Below are 16,204 nucleotides of genomic sequence, written 5' to 3'. Positions count from 1 at the left end.
GCGATACGCGATTATTATGCTGATGAAAAAACAACATCGTGTGAGGGAGGAAAGACTATACTACCGTTCGGGAAGCTGAATAAGCCCAATATGATATCACACGTTAGTATGTACCTGTGCTCGGAACGAAGAATTGTTCTTTTTTTCCCCTTTGATTGACATGGTTTTCGAGAGCACCTGCGTTCCGTTCTTACGGGACCGACCTTGATCGCAACGAGAGAGCGATCGCAGTCGCAGGCTCCTGCCCCATGACTGGCGGCGCCACGGCTCATTCCTAGATCAGAGACACGTCGATCGGCTAAAGTGCAGCATCGGTTCTAGAATAACGGATGTTGCCATTGAAACGGCGCCTGCTCGATCTTTCGCCCCCAAGGAAACAGGCTAGTGCATTTCGTTCACAAAACGTGGTGCGTGGCTGCTGAATTCGCCGGCGTCCACGCGGTTTGGTGGTCGTGGATTGGATTCACAGGATTATTGCAATTGCTCCGCGGGCATCAGAATCCTTCGCCGGCTCGGACGACAGCCAAAGTCAGCGACTTTAACTAGGATGAACTGCACACGAAACCTAAAAGTTAATATTCGTCTCTGCCCTTCTCATCATGCTACCTTTTCTTTCTTTCTTTTCTCCACGAAGCTTCTCTTTACCATCATCAATATGACAATATGTAGTAAGATTAATTAATCCAAGTTAGCAGAAACTTACACAAAAAAGATTGACGACTGCAACTGAGCTGATCTGGACCGTTGGATAAACCAACTAACGCACAATTAACTATCACGATTGATCAAACCCCGCACCCAATCCAATTGGACTAAACCTACCGACCAATCACCAAATCATCGTTCCGCCATCAGTTGCTTACTAATCGTAGGTCAAATGCTGGCTGGTTTGTCTCTCGTGCGCGCGCGCGCTCGCAGCGCAGTCTTACACTACTTTTTGCAGGGTGAACTGTGAACCCCGGCCGGCCTTCGCAGCCCCTTCGTTTCCACGCCACTTTACTTCGTCACTCTAGTCGCGCCAGCCATGGCAATCAGCCAATCCTAATGAGCCAATCAGCCAACTAGCATAACCGTTCAAATCAAAACCATGTGGCTTAGCACTAAGAATCAACCGCTCGTCCACGCGGCTCCCGCGCGCGCCCACCTACATGATATACGCCGCCGCAGCAGCTAGTCATCCATCTCCGCCATCTGATCCAGCAGCTCCAACGATCTCTTCTCACCTCTCTCCCTCATTTACCACGAGCTAGCCACCCAAGAAGGCTAGCTACCTAGCTTAGCTATATCCGGCCGGCCGCAGACAAATTACATTGATAATGGCCCATGCCGCCGCCGCGGCAGCGCTCGCCCTGCTCGTCTTCCTCTGCGCGCAAGCGCGGGACGCCGGAGTCCACGCGGCGGTGGTGACGCTGTCGCAGGGGCAGTCCCTGGGCGCCACCGACAAGCTGGTGTCGGCCGGCGGCACCTTCGAGCTAGCCTTCTTCACGCCGACCGGGGCCGGCGACCCGTCGCGGCGGTACCTGGGCGTCATGTACGCGCAGTCCGCCGAGCAGACCGTGCCCTGGGTGGCCAACCGCGACGCGCCCGTCAGCGCGGGCTCCGCGTACTCGGCCACCGTCACGGCCGCCGGCGAGCTGCAGGTGCTGGAGGAGGGCCGCGTGGTCTGGCGCACCAACTCGGCGACGCCGGCCTCCTCCTCCTCGGCGGCGAACGTGACGCTCACCCTCCTCGACACCGGGAAGCTCCAGCTGACCGCGGGCGCAACGGTGATCTGGCAGAGCTTCGACTACCCCACGGACACCTTCCTCCCCGGGATGAGCATCACCCTGGACCGGCGCGACGGGGCCGCCGTCCGCAGGACGCTGTTCACGTCGTGGCGGAGCCCCGGGGACCCCGGCACCGGGGACTTCACGCTGGGGCAGGACCCGCTCGGCTCCGCGCAGCTCTACATCTGGCGGACCGGCGGCGGGAACAACAACAGCACCTACTGGCGGTCCGGGCAGTGGGCCAACACCAACTTCGTCGGCGTGCCGTGGCGGTCGCTCTACGTGTACGGCTTCAAGCTCAACGGCGACCCGTACAACGGGTCCGGGGTCATGTCCTACGTCTTCAACACGTACAACAGCTCCGAGTACCGGTTCATGCTCCACTCCAACGGCACCGAGACGTGCTACATGCTGCTCGACACCGGCGAGTGGGAGACCGTCTGGTCGCAGCCGACCATCCCGTGCCAGGCCTACAACATGTGCGGCGCCAACGCCCGGTGCGCCTCCGGCGGCGACGATGGCCAGCAAGCCATCTGCACCTGCTTGACAGGTTTCGAGCCCAGGAATGTGTCGGAGTACAGCAACGGAAACTGGACGCAGGGATGCGTCAGGAGCTCCCCGCTGACCTGCGAGACGAACGCGAGTGGCGGCGGCAACGGGTTCGCCGACCTCCCCGGCGTGAAGCTGCCCAACTTCGCGGCCTGGGGATCCACGGTGGGCGACGCGGACGCGTGCAAGCAGTCGTGCCTGGCCAACTGCTCGTGCGGCGCGTACAGCTACAGCAGCAACACCGGCTGCCTCACCTGGGGACAGGACCTGCTCGACATCTACCAGTTCCCGGATGGAGAAGGATACGATCTGCAGATCAAGGTCCCCGCATACTTGCTAGGTAAGGATTATGCATGTTCTTGCTCCATTCATGCACGGTTAATCGGTTATGATTGAAGAACGTAGGAGTAGGTTCTTTTTGCTGCTGGGATACAAAATTGTTGTCAAAGGAATTTGTTTGTTTGCTAGTAAACAATATATATATATATATATATTAAAAATGATATTTTTTAGTTCTTTGTCTGATGGTTGTTGCAAGAACTGACAAATTGACTGAGCTAAATGCCAAGCCACTGGGTTTAAGAAAGTCTTCTAGGGTTGCGATTCCAGCCGTGTAGTCGTAGAGAAATGCCATAGGAAAGTAGCAGTGTAAAATGCGTGTCCATTGGGTGGTGCGGATTCACCGAAGTAGGCGTGTAGAAGATGGTTGCAAACTTGGACTCGTGAACAGAGATTCTCGAGGGCCAAAAGCCTGGCGACCGGTTCACTCTATGAAAAATCGTAGCATGTCTATCTTGCTTATTTTCTGAATTAGCGGTCAGAATCATCTGGTTGAGGCACATATGCTTTGGCCGGTGCTGGTGTCACACCGTCTCTTGGGATTTATTACCTGTCTTTGTTGGACAATGCGTCAAGACTGATCATGTCAGTAAATGTTCGTTTATTTCAACCTCAATAAAATTTTACCAACAACGACTTCTAAATATATGCAGACAGCAGACCATTTGTTTTGGATGTTGACTTGTCAAAAAAAAAAAAGAAGAACAATGTAATGCCAAATCCCTTGTTTGGCTTAAAGATTACTTTGACAACGGCAGATGATCTTTAAAGTTTTCCAGCAACTAGAATATTTGAGATAAGGGAGAAGAAATGGCTTCATGAAAAGGACCTAACATGTGGCTCATCCTCTTTCTGAGCTTTTTGGATGAAGCCATGCATTAGGTGGATTATTGTTAGGTTCAACTATATTATATTGCAGTTAGCGCATAGGAACCATGTGAAACATACCATGTTTTGACCTTTATTAATGAGCCAACATGTCTGACCTTGTATATCAAATTATCAATGGTCTGAACGCACACAGAGTATTCAGAAAACAAATCTTTGAAGCTTTGACCAGTTCCTAGCTGTTTCCTTCTGCTGTCTAATCCTGAAGTCATGCATACTGTTGATTTAATTTAGTGATTAAAAAATTACTTACCTGACAGTAGCAAATTGCTGAGAACTGTCTATGTTGCTTGTTACCTTTTACAGAGACAGGCTCCAAAAGAAGGAGATGGACAACAGTTGTTGTTGCTGTAGTTATTGTCGTGGTTGTATTGGCAGGATGCGGCCTTCTCCTGTGGAAATGCAGGAGAAGAATCAAAGGTGAGGAACTGTTCATATCTGAGACAATTTTAAATCTGGCGTACTATGGAGTGTGACAATTTTCAGCTAGTTTCATCTTGAGTTCACTATTCATGGCAAGCGCGTTCATCTTGTGCAGAGAAACTTGGCATTGTTGGTAGGGAGAAGACAAAGACAACGCAGCCGTCTCTGCTTCCTTTGAGGGAAGCACGGCAGGATTTCTCAGGGCCGAAGCAGCCTGACCAAGAGGAAGCAGAGGGCGGCAAGAAGTGCGAGCTGCCTCTCTTCTCCTTCGAGACGGTAGCAGCGGCCACCGGCGACTTCAGTGCCGACAACAAGCTTGGTGAGGGAGGCTTCGGCCATGTCTACAAGGTACCGTACATTCAAGAGCACATCGCAAATGCACTACACACATGAGCTACAATTACAATGTTTTCTGCTAGTATGTCAGAATGTACCAACAGTGTTACAATGTCAAGATGCATGCTAAATTATGCTGTTGGTTATTTTTACAGGGAAGGCTTCCCGGTGGCGAAGAGGTTGCAGTGAAGAGGCTGTCCCGGAGCTCAGGGCAGGGGCTGGAGGAGTTCAAGAACGAGGTGATCCTGATCGCCAAGCTGCAGCACCGCAACCTCGTGAAGTTGCTAGGGTGCTGCATCCAGGGGGACGAGAAGATCCTGGTGTACGAGTACATGCCCAACAAGAGCCTGGACGCCTTCCTCTTCGGTACGATCCAAATCCACTCATGCATGCACAGAAAGCTCTGTTCTACAGTGAGCAGAAAACAATTTGCAGAGAGAAACTGACTGACGGGTGCATGGCATGCAGATCCGGCGCGGCGAGGGCTGCTGGACTGGAAGACGAGGTTCCACATCATCGAGGGCATCGCCCGTGGCCTCCTGTACCTCCACAGGGACTCGCGGCTCCGCGTGGTGCACCGGGACCTCAAGGCCAGCAACATCCTGCTGGACCGCGACATGAACCCCAAGATCTCCGACTTCGGCATGGCGCGCATCTTCGGCCGCGACCAGAACCAGGTGAACACGAACCGCGTGGTGGGCACGCTGGGGTACATGTCGCCCGAGTACGCCATGGAGGGCCTCTTCTCCGTGCGTTCCGACGTGTACAGCTTCGGCATCCTCATCCTGGAGATCGTCTCCGGGCAGAAGAACAGCAGCTTCCACCACATGGAAGGATCCCTCAACATCGTCGGCTACGCGTGGCAGCTGTGGAACGCCGACAAGGGGGAGCGGCTCATCGACCCGGCCATCCTGCCGGCGTGCCCCGTGCGGGAGGCGCTGCGCTGCGTGCACATGGCGCTGCTGTGCGTGCAGGACCACGCGTGCGACCGCCCGGACATCCCCTACGTTGTCATGGCTCTCGGCAGCGACAGCTCCGTGCTGCCGATGCCCAAGCCGCCGACGTTCACGCTGCAGTGCACGTCGTCGGACAGGGACGGGATCTTCCCGGACAGGGTCGATGAGTCCTACTCCGCCTGTGACCTCACCGTCACCATGCTGCAGGGGAGGTAGCTAGGTTGGCAGGAATAGGATGCAGCGACAGGGAATTGCATTGGACGAAGCTGTACATATCCATGCCACACCGCTACACCAGGTGCTTACTGAGAGGGATGTGTTTGGCATGCTTTCACAGTTTCACTACGGGCTTCCTTTCCTCTGACTCACAGAGCCTCAATCATAGGAGTAGTACGTGGCAGATGGCACTGTGTCCGACACTCAGTGCTTGTTTAGTTTCAAAAAGTTTTTAAAAAGTACTACAGTAGCCATCACATCGAATCTTGTAATACGTGTATGGAGTATTAAATATAGATAAAAAAATTAATTACACAGTTTGGTTGAAAATTACGAGGCGAACGTTTTGAGCCTAATTAGTCCATGATTGAACACTAATTGTCAAATAAAAACGAAAGTGATACAGTAGCCAAATTTCTAAAATTCGTGAACTAAACACGCACTCAGGCAAAACGCAAAAAAGCAAAAAGGTGTCCTACTCCGCGCAAAAAGTAAAAAGCAAAGAGTCTGTCTATTCAATAACCATGTGTTTTATACAGCTTCAATACATGAATTTTTTTATATCATAGAATTAAGATCCAACAACCTCCATCCTCCTTCTACCTCCAACCTTATTCTATCTCTAAACAATCACAAATCATAAGATCATATCTATAGATCACAGATATCATAAGAAACAATTTTTTTCAATGCAAAGACCAGAGACAAACCGCCGAGGCTTGCGAGAGGTGGCCGCATTGGCCGATGAGCAGCAAGGGCCGGTCCCTGCACCTGACGCCGCCTCGGCTCAGACACCCACCGAGGTGAGTCGTAGAGTGAGGCCCGCCGCTCCGGGCAGCGCTGCAGAGAGATTCCCTCCGGCATGGCATGTCTGTCCTTGCTTGGGTCTGGCACATTGGTGCTGCCTCTGCCACGGGGTGATTGGGCACCTGCTCCTCCGTCCACACAGAAGAATACGGCTGCCCACAGTTGAAGAGTGAGAGAAAATCCATGTGTTTTTTATGCTAAAACACACATGTGTTGTATAGCATTTCTAAAAAGAAAAAGTCCACCTCAACTTTCACGAAAGTCCGTTTTTTTATCCCTGAACTTCAAAATCGGGAAAACACATCCTCAACTTTTAAAACCGTTCATCTTACCTCCCTGACCCGGTTATAAGCGGTTTTGAAGGCGGTTTTGTCTTTTTCTTTTTTATTTATTTTGGCCGATTTTTTAAAAAATCATAGTAAATCACAGAAAAATCATAAAATAGACAATCCAATTTTGTTGGACTCCACATGAGTAGATCTACACAGTGAACATATAATATGGTATGCTTTAGCACAAAGTTTTTGCTATAACTTTAGATCTATGTTTTTTCTATAATTAAATGGAATAATTCATAGCTACAGTTTCTATAGTCCAATTGAGATAAAAATTTTATGGTGGGCTAACTATTGTATGCTTAAACCGTAGTAAAAATTTTATTCTCATTGGATCATGTATAATTTAGTTATAGATTTTGTTTAGGTTTATGCTTGTTAAATATAAATAAATCGATAACTAAGCTATACATGATCAATGAGTATAAAATTCCATGCAATGATTAGTCTACCATAAAAATTCTATCACAATTGGACCATAGAAACTACAGCTATAAATTATTCTAATTAATTATAGAAAAGCATAAATCTAAAGACACAAAAAAAAACTTTGTACTAAAGCGTACCATATTATATGTTTACTGTGTAGATCTACTCATGTGGAGTCCAACACAATTAGATTTTCTATTTTATGTTTTTCTGTGATTTACTATGATTTTTCAAAAAATCAGCCAAAATTAATAAAAAAGAAAAAGACAAAACCGCCTTAAAAATTGCTTATAACAGGGCCAAGGAGATAATATGAATGGTTTTAAAAGTTGAGGGAGGTGTTTTGCCCAGTTTTAGAGTTAAGGGAGAAAAATCGGACTTTCATGAAATTTGAGGGAGTTAATGTGGATTTTTCCAAAGGAAAAACGGGCTTCTGGAGCCTTGGGCTTCCATGTGGACCTTTCCGGTGTCCTAAGGCCAGCAAGACTCGTCTGACTCTTATGGGCTGCGGCCCAATCTGTATTACATGCGAAATTATTGGATACAGATTATTGTTCTTACATTCCATTGGGTGGTAAGATCAGACGCCCGTGACTTTTCCTTTTCACACACACACACACACTATATATATATATATATATATATATTCACAACTTTTTATTTTTTTATTTTAAAAAGTGACAAAGGTATACTCTTAAATTTTATGGAAAATATTTTACGGGAGAAATTTAACCTTTGTTATAGACAATTTATCGTGAAAACTTTTTTATGACTTTTGCAACCCAACTTAAATTCATAACTATCAACATACAAACTTACCATAACAAATTTTAAATATAACTTTTCTAGCACAATTTTTATATAATAAATTTTACAAATAACATATCTTGCACACATAAGTTTTTGTTGTCCAATATTAATTTGTATAGGACAAACTTCAAATTCTAAAAAATATATTCATGCTATAGAAGAGAAAATGGTAGGTTAATATAAAAAAATTAAGATGAGAGAAAATAAAAGGAAAAAAGTAAATATTGCGTGACACGGACAACGGCGGTTATTCGCTCGAAACCGAATCAATGTGTCTCTTTAGGCACAACAATTAAGAACAGAATTAGATGCTACACTAGAGTTTTAAGAAAGAAATGCATATAAAAAATATCAATAGAAACAAGATACTCCATCCATACTAAAAAATAAAGTCGTTTTGGACAAGGCTTGAGTCAAACATTGGGAATATAAATCATGAATAACTTTTAAGTTGTTGAGTTTGGAAATATGAAAACCATATGTATAGATTTGTCTTGAAAAATACTTTCACAAAAATTTACATATATCACTTTTTAATAAATATCTTTATAAAAATAAGCAGTCAAAGTTATGCTTTGAAGACCCTATCCAAAACGACTTCATTTTTTAGTATGGAGGGAGTACTCATTTCTACCCAGATCCTCTACATGCACACTGCAAATCCTGCAACCTCAGCCACCGCGAGGCCAAAAAAGATGACCCACACAACCACAAGAAACCCTAGCATGCTTTTGATACTCATTTTTGCCAAAGGAACAAACGCCCAATTAGGCAATTAGTACCATTTGAGTGTCATGCCTAAAATTTGATCCTACAGATTACAGACACCATAACTAAATTTTCATATTTTATAAGAACTTTTTATTAAAAAAAACTGGACAAGATACTATGGATAATATAGAAGTTTGAAGGGAAAAAACCCTTAACTGACACTTACAGTACAAGCAGAGTATGTCGGGGCATTCTTGGGATATTTCCAGCATCCTCGGATGACATGCCGCATGCGCAATGTGGTAGGCTCATTTAGCACTAGGTGTCAGATTTGGTTCAGGTGGCATTAGCTACAGCCAAATGCACAATGGCTATGTCCCTGGTAGGAGATAGTGTGCAGTACAAAAAGTACTTGCCCGTCCTTTCTCCCTCACACAATGGCCGAAGATTAAAAAAAAATATTCTCCTATGGTGCACCTTAAGCTTAAGAGTTACGTTCGCTTGGCTGATAAGTCATGGCTGAAAATATTATTAACTGATTTGTTGTGAGAAAAAAATATTATTCGTTGGCTGAAAAAATATAGCTTATAAGCCAAGCGATCAGAGCGAATGTTGATTTTAGAGAATCTTTGCTCGAGGTGCGTTGTCACAGTGGCTAAGGTGCATCACAGTTGTAGCATTACATACTTAAGGTCACCTTTTGTCAGACATTATGGTTGCCCTAATTTCACATTGTCCATATGCAGAAGTAAAATGAAAAAAACATATGTTGCAATTCAAAAGACTCTATTTAGCATATAATAAAAAAATGCCAAAAGTTGAATCTCCTGATGCCTTGTAGTGTATCTTCACAATGAGTATAGTCATCACCAACGAATTTTACTTCTTTCATACCTGCAAACTCACGAACTCTTCCATGGAAGTGTCCTGCATATAGAGAGCTCATGTGGCAAAGAGACAGGGCTAGGGATCGTAATCCTATCCGTGGGTATGGTACACGCGAGTATATTATAGAGTGGATACTAATTTTCATAAGGGATCCGGGTATGGGTACCAGAATATACAAACGATACAGGTGTGAGTTTGTTGCCTCATCCGTTAGTGCTAAAATACAAAGAATTTCAACTACTATAACTAAATAGGAAATCCCACATCAGTATTTCTCTCACTTCTCCACGTCATAAAAAATCCAGCTGTATGTCTTCGTACCTTTTTTTTTTATGGAACATGTCTTCGTACCTCCTTGCCTTCGCTACTGCCGTTCGGTTCGTCGAAGCCGAAACACTGCTGATTTATTTGAAGAGAAAAATATTATTTTGATTAAAAAATAAATTGAAAAATACAGATTATAAGAGAAATGAACATGATGTACGTAGCCACTGTCGAAAGCGGAGGGATTTGAATCGCCATTCTGTTTCAAGCACTGAAGCATACAAATAATTAATCTCCACCAAGCAAGCATTAATTCGATGCATTGTGTGTCTATGGGCGTACGAAGGATCATGGTGCTGCTCGTGCTCCTCTACATGTCCCCGTCCTACCATTTCTATTATATTATATTATATTATATTATATTATATTATATTATATTATATTATATTATATTATATTATATTATATTATATTATATTATATTATATTATATTATATTATATTATATTATATTATATTATATTATATTATATATATATCTCGATGAACCTGGAGGCCTGACGCTGAAAAAGCACCACGTCCGAGACCTGGAGTCACGGAGGCATGATCCGCGTGCCACCCCGCTTGCCGTGCATACCAGCGAAGAGCAGCAGATGCATGGAATACACCATCAGCGTCAGGTAACTTCATAGATAACTCTAGGCTTTCTTCACGTGCAAATGAGTTTTTGGTGTACCTTCCGACAAACCTCTTCCGGACAGCTTCTTGCTGTCTTCATTATCAAACTTTCGGCCGAACCACTGTGGGCCTTGTTTTCTTCGGTAAATGGTAACGACCACACCACAAACGTAGTTGGTGTGATCTCGCAAGACTACAGGCCTCTCCGATGTACAACAATGGTGTGTGTAAGCACCGAGTGATAAGATATGTGCAAACTTCATTAAACACTAGGCCTAAACCTAGAGCAAGCGTATAAGCGATGGTCTAATCAGTCTAAGCACTTCGCAAAGCACCTACGCTAATCACCTAATATTTCTCTAAGCACTATGTAAGTGAAGATCACTAAAATGGTGTATCAACACTCTTAGTATGTTTCATTAGCTCTTCACACCTCAAATGGTCGGTTGAGGGGTTATTTATAGCCCCACAAATGAGAACTAGCCGTTGGACCTCGAGACCCAATAATCTGCTAGTGACCGGACGCTGGTCACGTCAAAACCAGACGCATCCGGTCTTCCCGACCGCTGAAGCTGGAGCGTTGATCGGACTCGACGCTGAGTCTAGTCACTTGCCACCGGACGTGTTCGGTCGCGTCTGCGCCTCTCTGGAACCGATCGGACGCTGCGGCCTAGCGCATTCGGTCATCCATTTGCCGCGTCCAGTCGCACTGAAAGTGTTGCCGTGATGATGAACAGTGCCATCGTCGCGTCCGGTCATGTTTCTTCTTCAACGTTCAGTCGCCTACTGATGCTCGCCGTTGTCTGGGACTGCCTATTGGACGAGTCCCGTCCCTGCAAGGGTCGGATTCGGTCGCCTCAGCCGAGCTCGTTTTTTCGTGGTTTTGCGTCCGGCTTGGTTCCAACTTCGTGTCTTGGACTTTGCTTGATCTTGTATGTCTTCCACTGTGCTTCTTAGGTCTTGCTTAAGGTGTTGATCATCGAATCACCTCGTCGCCTTTGTCCAAGTCACGTTTGCACGCTATTGGACTACAAAACAAACGCTCGCAAACACATTAGTCCAATTTGGTCTTGTTGATCATCAAACACCAAAATCCAAAATAAATAGGTGAAAGGTCCTAATGGCTAGAGGGGGGTGAATAGCCTATTAAAAATTTCTACAACAACACTTAGCAAACCGGTTAGACAAATATGAGGCGAATCGAGTGTTGTGCTAGCCTACTAAAAATGCAAGCCACCTATCACAATTCTAGTTTCTATAGTCTCTATCCACACAATGGCTATGTCACTACACTAAGTTAATGTGCTCTCAAAGGCTAACTAAAGAGCCACACTAACCAAACTAACAAGCTCTCACGACTAGCTACACTAAAGAGCTTGACAACTAGTTTATGGTAATATAAAGAGAGAGTAAGATGGTTATACCACCGAGACGAGGAATGAAACAATCAATCACAAGAATGAATACCAATGAAAATCAATCACCTCGGAATCAAATTATGACAATGATTTTTTTATCGAGGTTTACTTGCTTGCCGGCAAGCTAATCTTCGTTGTGGCAATTCACTCACTTAGAGGTTCACGCGCTAATTGCATCACATGCCAAACCGTCAATAGGGTGCCACACAACCAACACAAGATGAGGATCACACAAGCCACGGGTAATTTACTAGAGTACCTTTTGGCTCTTCATCGGGAAAGGTCAAGAACCCCTCACAATCACCACGATCGGAGCTAGAGACAATCATCAACCTCCGCTCGACGATCCTCGCTGCTCTGAGTCGTCTAGGTGGCGGCAACCACCAAGAGTAACAAGTGATTCCCACAGCGAAACACAAACACCAAGTGCCTCTAGATACAAACACTCAAGCAATGCACTTGGATTCACTCCTAATCTCACAAAGATGATGAATCAATGATGGAGATGAGTGGGAGGGCTTTGGCTAAGCTCACAAGGTTGCTATGTCAATGCAAATGGCTAAAAGGATGAGCTTGAGCCGGCCATGGGGCTTAAATAGAGAGCCCCCACGAATAAAGCCATTGGGCTCCCCTATCCATTGAAAATCAGGGCGACCAGACACGCCGGTCGGATCGACCGGACGCACCCTACCAGCATCCGGTCAACGGATGGCTGCCACGTTATCCATAGCTTCAAATGTTACGTGCCCGATCTCAACGGTTAAGTTGCGACCGGACACGCACCGCAAGGATGACCGAACGTTGCTACGCCTTAGTCCGATCATTTCCAGTAAAGTTCTAGAGAGGCAAAAACATGACCAGATGTGTCCGGTCCACCACGACCGGACGCGCTGGTGCGTCCGCTCCTCCTCTTCTCTGCACGCTGTCACGTTAGTAGGACCGGAAGCTGAACAGTGTTCAGCCAGCGTCCGGTCACCTACGTCCAGTCTCAGGCCGAGAGTAGCTCAGCACACCACTAATTTTATAAATGATCGGACGCTGCTCCCCCGAGTCTGGTCACCATGTGACCGGCGTCTAGTCACTGTATTTCAGTGACTATCACCTCCTTCACTTCACCAACTTCTCTACCCTTGCTCAAATATGCCAACCACCAAGTGTATCACCTTGTGCACATGTGTTAGCATATTTTCATAAATGTTTTCAAGGGTGTTAGCACTCCACTAGATCCTAAATGCATATTGCAATGAGTTAGAGCATCTAGTGGCACTTTGATAACCGCATTTCGATACGAGTTTCACCCCTCTTAATAGTACGGCTATCGATCCTAAATGTGATCACACTCGCTAAGTGTATCGATGACTAAACCGAAATGCTCCTATCAATTCCACCTTTGCCTTGAGCTTTTTGTTTTTCTCTTTCTTCTTTTTCAAGTCCAAGCACTTGATCATCACCATGGCATCACCATCATCATGATCTTCTCCGTTGCTTCACCACTTGGAATAATGCTACCTATCTCATGATCACTTAGATAAACTAGGTTAGCACTTAGAATTTCATCAATTCACCAAAATCAAACTAGAGCTTTCAATGGGCCAAGGGTCCATTTTCCTTACAATCTCCCTCTTTTTGAAGATTGATGACAACATGACCAAAGCAAGCAAATAATAAAAGTTTTAGAATTAAAAAAACTATCTACTTGCTAGGATGCAATGCAAAGGGCAAGGTTGTATGATGCCAAAAAACTATCTTAGCCCATTGAAAGGTCCTAATGGCTAGAGGGGGGTGAATAGCCTAATAAAATTTTCTACAACAACACTTAGCAAACTGATTAGACAATTATGAGGTGAAGCAAGTGTTCGCTAGCCTACTAAAAATGCAAGCCACCTATCACAATTCTAGTTTATATAGTTTCTATCCACACAATAGCTATGTCACTACACTAAGTTAGTGTGCTCTCAAAGGCTAACTAAAGAGTCACACTAACCAAACTAACAAGCTCTCACAATTAGCTACACTAAAGAGCTTGACAACTAGTTTGCGGTAATGTAAAGAGAGTGAGTAAGAAGGTTATACTGCCATGTCAAGGAAGGAGCCAATCAATCACAAGAATGAATAACAATGAAGACCAATCACCTCGAAATCAAATGATGAACACAATGATTTTTACCGAGGTTCACTTGCTTGCCGGCAAGCTACTCCTTGTTGTGGCGATTCACTCACTTGGAGGTTCATGCGCTAATTGGCATCACACGCCAAACCCTCAATAGGGTGCCGCACAACCAACACAAGATAAGGATCACATAAGCCACGAGCAATCCACTAGAGTACTTTTTGGCTCTCCATCGGAGAAAGGTCAAGAACCCCTCACAATCACCGTGATCAGAGCCAGAGACAATCACCACTCTCCGCTCAATGATCCTCGCTGCTCCAAGCCATCTAGGTGGCGGCAACCACCAAGAGTAACAAGTGAATCCCACAGCAAAACACGAACACCAAAGGCCTCTAGATGCAAACACTTAAGCATCTCTTCCAATCTCACAAAGATGATGAATCAATGATGGAGATGAGTGGGAGGGCTTTGGCTAAGCTCACAAGGTTGCTATGTCAATGCAAATGGCCAAAAGAGAGAGCTTGAGCTGGCCATGGGGCTTAAATAGAAGCCCCCACGAAATAGAGCCATTGTATCCCTTCACTGGGCTGAACGCGGGGTGACCGGACGCTCCAGTCATATTGACCGGACGCTAGACCTCAGGGTTGAAAGGTCCTAATGGCTAGAGGGGAGGGGTGAATAGCCTAATAAAATTTCTACAACAACACTTAACAAAATGGTTAGACAATTATGAGGCGAAGCAAGTGTTGCGCTAGCCTACTCAAAATGCAAGCCACCTACCACAATTCTAGTTTAGATAGTGTCTATTCACACAATAGCTATGACACTACCCTATATTAGTGTGCTCTCAAAGGCTAACTAAAGAGCCACACCAACAAAGCAAGCGAGCTCTCACAACTAGCTACACTAAAGAGCTTGTCAACTAGTTTGCGGTAAAGTAAAGAGAGTGATCAAGAAGGTTATATCACCGTGTAGATGAAGAAACCAATCAATCACAAGGATGAATAATAATGAAGACTAACCACCTCAGAATCAATGATGAACACAATGATTTTTACCGAGGTTCACTTGCTTGCCGGCAAGCTACTCCTCGTTGTGGCGATTCACTCACTTGGAGGTTCACGCGCTAATTGGCTTCACACGCCAAACCCTCAATAGGGTGCCACACAACCAACACAAGATGAGGATCACACAAGCCATGAGCAATCCACTAGAGTACCTTTTGGCACTCCACCGGGGAAAGGTCAAGAACCCCTCACAATCACCACGATTGGAGTCGGAGACAATCACCACCCTCCGCTCAACGATCCTCGCTGCTCCAAGCCATCTAGGTGGCGGCAACCACCAAGAGTAACAAGCAAAATCCGCAGCAAAACACGAACACCAAGTGCCTCTAGATGCAATCACTCAAGCAATGCACTTAGATCATTCCCAATCTCACTATAATGATGAATCAATGATGGAGACGAGTGGGAGGGCTTTGGCTAAGCTCACAAGGTTGCTATGTCAATGGAAATGGCCAAAGGTTCTGAGCTACAGCCGGCCATGGGGCTTAAATAGAAGCCCCCATGAAATAGAGCCGTTATACCCCTTCACTAGGCATAACACGGGCTGATCGAACGCTCCGGTCCAACTGACCGGACGCTGCTCCTCAGCGTCCGGTCGCCCGATGGCGGCCATGTGTCTCCTGCGTTCAACAGTGAACGTTTGATCTCAACAGTCGAAATGTTGACCGGACGCTCCGACAGAGTTGACCGGACGCTGATCCCTCAGCGTCCGATCGTTTACAGTAAGGGTCCAAACTAAGTTTTTGCCGATCGGACACGTCCGGTCATGCTTGACCGGACATAGCCCAACGTCCGGTGCTTAACCCTAATCACTGTGCCGACCGACCACTCGACCGAACGCAGCCCTTCAGCGTCCGGTCGCATAGTGACCCAGAGTCCGGTCAGTTGACCGATGCCAGCATCATTGCAACCAACTCTATTTTACTTCTAACTTCTCCACCCTTGCTCAAATGTGCCAACCACCAAGTGTATCACCTTGTGCACATGTGTTAGCATATTTTCACAAATATTTTCAAGGGTGTTAGTTCTCCACTAGATCCTAAATGCATATGCAATGAGTTAGAGCATCTAGTGGCACTTTGATAATCACATTCTGATATGAGTTTCACCCCTCTTAATAGTATGGCTATCAAATCTAAATGTGATCACACTCTCTAAGTGTCTTGATCACCAAAACAAAATGGCTCCTACAATTTATACCTTTGCCTTGAGCC

At 45.8% G+C, this 16,204-nt stretch overlaps 1 protein-coding gene across 1 annotated transcript; it reads left to right on the top strand.

Annotated features, from left to right (window-relative positions):
• Positions 1-808: 808 nt before the first annotated feature.
• LOC136542434 (G-type lectin S-receptor-like serine/threonine-protein kinase B120) lies at positions 809-5,761 on the top strand. Its single transcript, XM_066534863.1, has 5 exons — positions 809-2,655; positions 3,849-3,962; positions 4,081-4,313; positions 4,457-4,667; positions 4,770-5,761. The coding sequence occupies exons 1-5, from the start codon at positions 1,317-1,319 to the stop codon at positions 5,471-5,473; spliced, it is 2,601 nt and encodes an 866-aa protein (XP_066390960.1). The 5' UTR covers positions 809-1,316; the 3' UTR covers positions 5,474-5,761.
• The last annotated feature ends 10,443 nt before the right edge of the window (positions 5,762-16,204 follow it).

Source organism: Miscanthus floridulus, chromosome 3, assembly GCF_019320115.1.
Source record: "Miscanthus floridulus cultivar M001 chromosome 3, ASM1932011v1, whole genome shotgun sequence".
NCBI classification, from domain to species: Eukaryota; Viridiplantae; Streptophyta; class Magnoliopsida; order Poales; family Poaceae; genus Miscanthus; species Miscanthus floridulus.
This window is presented reverse-complemented; position numbering and strand designations above follow the sequence as displayed.

Coding starts and splice junctions, on each gene's coding strand:
- LOC136542434 (XM_066534863.1), top strand. CDS start 1,317: ATGGCCCATGCCGCCGCCGCGGCAGCGCTCGCCCTGCTCGTCTTCCTC. Junction 3,963..4,080: donor ATGCAGGAGAAGAATCAAAG/GTGAGGAACTGT, acceptor CATCTTGTGCAG/AGAAACTTGGCATTGTTGGT. Junction 4,314..4,456: donor GCTTCGGCCATGTCTACAAG/GTACCGTACATT, acceptor TTATTTTTACAG/GGAAGGCTTCCCGGTGGCGA.